Source organism: Buceros rhinoceros, unplaced genomic scaffold (assembly GCF_000710305.1).
Source record: "Buceros rhinoceros silvestris isolate BGI_N320 unplaced genomic scaffold, ASM71030v1 scaffold17992, whole genome shotgun sequence".
Lineage (NCBI taxonomy): Eukaryota > Metazoa > Chordata > Aves > Bucerotiformes > Bucerotidae > Buceros > Buceros rhinoceros.
In genome coordinates, this window is record NW_010398484.1 from 3,591 (window position 1) to 4,010 (window position 420).

General features: G+C 57.9%; 1 protein-coding gene across 1 annotated transcript in view; it reads right to left on the reverse strand.

Moving 5' to 3' along the window:
- The window catches only part of LOC104489015 (dynein heavy chain 17, axonemal-like), a gene marked incomplete at both ends in the record, with an annotated part of 30,584 nt that overhangs the window by 3,008 nt on the left and 27,156 nt on the right, over positions 1 to 420 (reverse strand). Inside the window, 1 exon segment of the mRNA XM_010131128.1 lies at positions 325 to 420. This exon segment is cut by the window's right edge and continues 21 nt beyond it. Coding sequence (XP_010129430.1) covers positions 325 to 420 — 96 coding nt within the window.

A 420-nucleotide genomic window follows, 5' to 3' on the forward strand; every position in this document is an offset into this window, starting at 1 on the left:
CAAGTGGGGCAGCAACACTCCCATCAGAGAACAGCTTCTGCGGCTGCCAAGAGACCCCTCCCAGTTTATCACAGCCCAGGTGCACCAGGGAACATGCTCCTCGTCAACCCGTAAATGAACTGGGCTCTGTGGACCAGAACAGTCCAAAATGTCACACCAGCTACCAGTGTCCCCACCAGGAAATACCTGGACAAAACTGTGGGAGGTGCCAGAGGCCAGGGGAAGGATCAGGCCCCAGCTCTGCCATGCCAGGGGACATAGAGCAGCATTTGGGACAGCAGTGGTTGCTCAGAGCAGGGGAAACTCCTTGGCACCAGAGCTGACCTGCCCTTCTTGATGGTGTTCCTGCCGAGCAGGTGGTCCAGCACCGGCTCCACCGTCTCGCCAATGTCCTCAATCAGCAGCGTCTGTCCTTCAGAA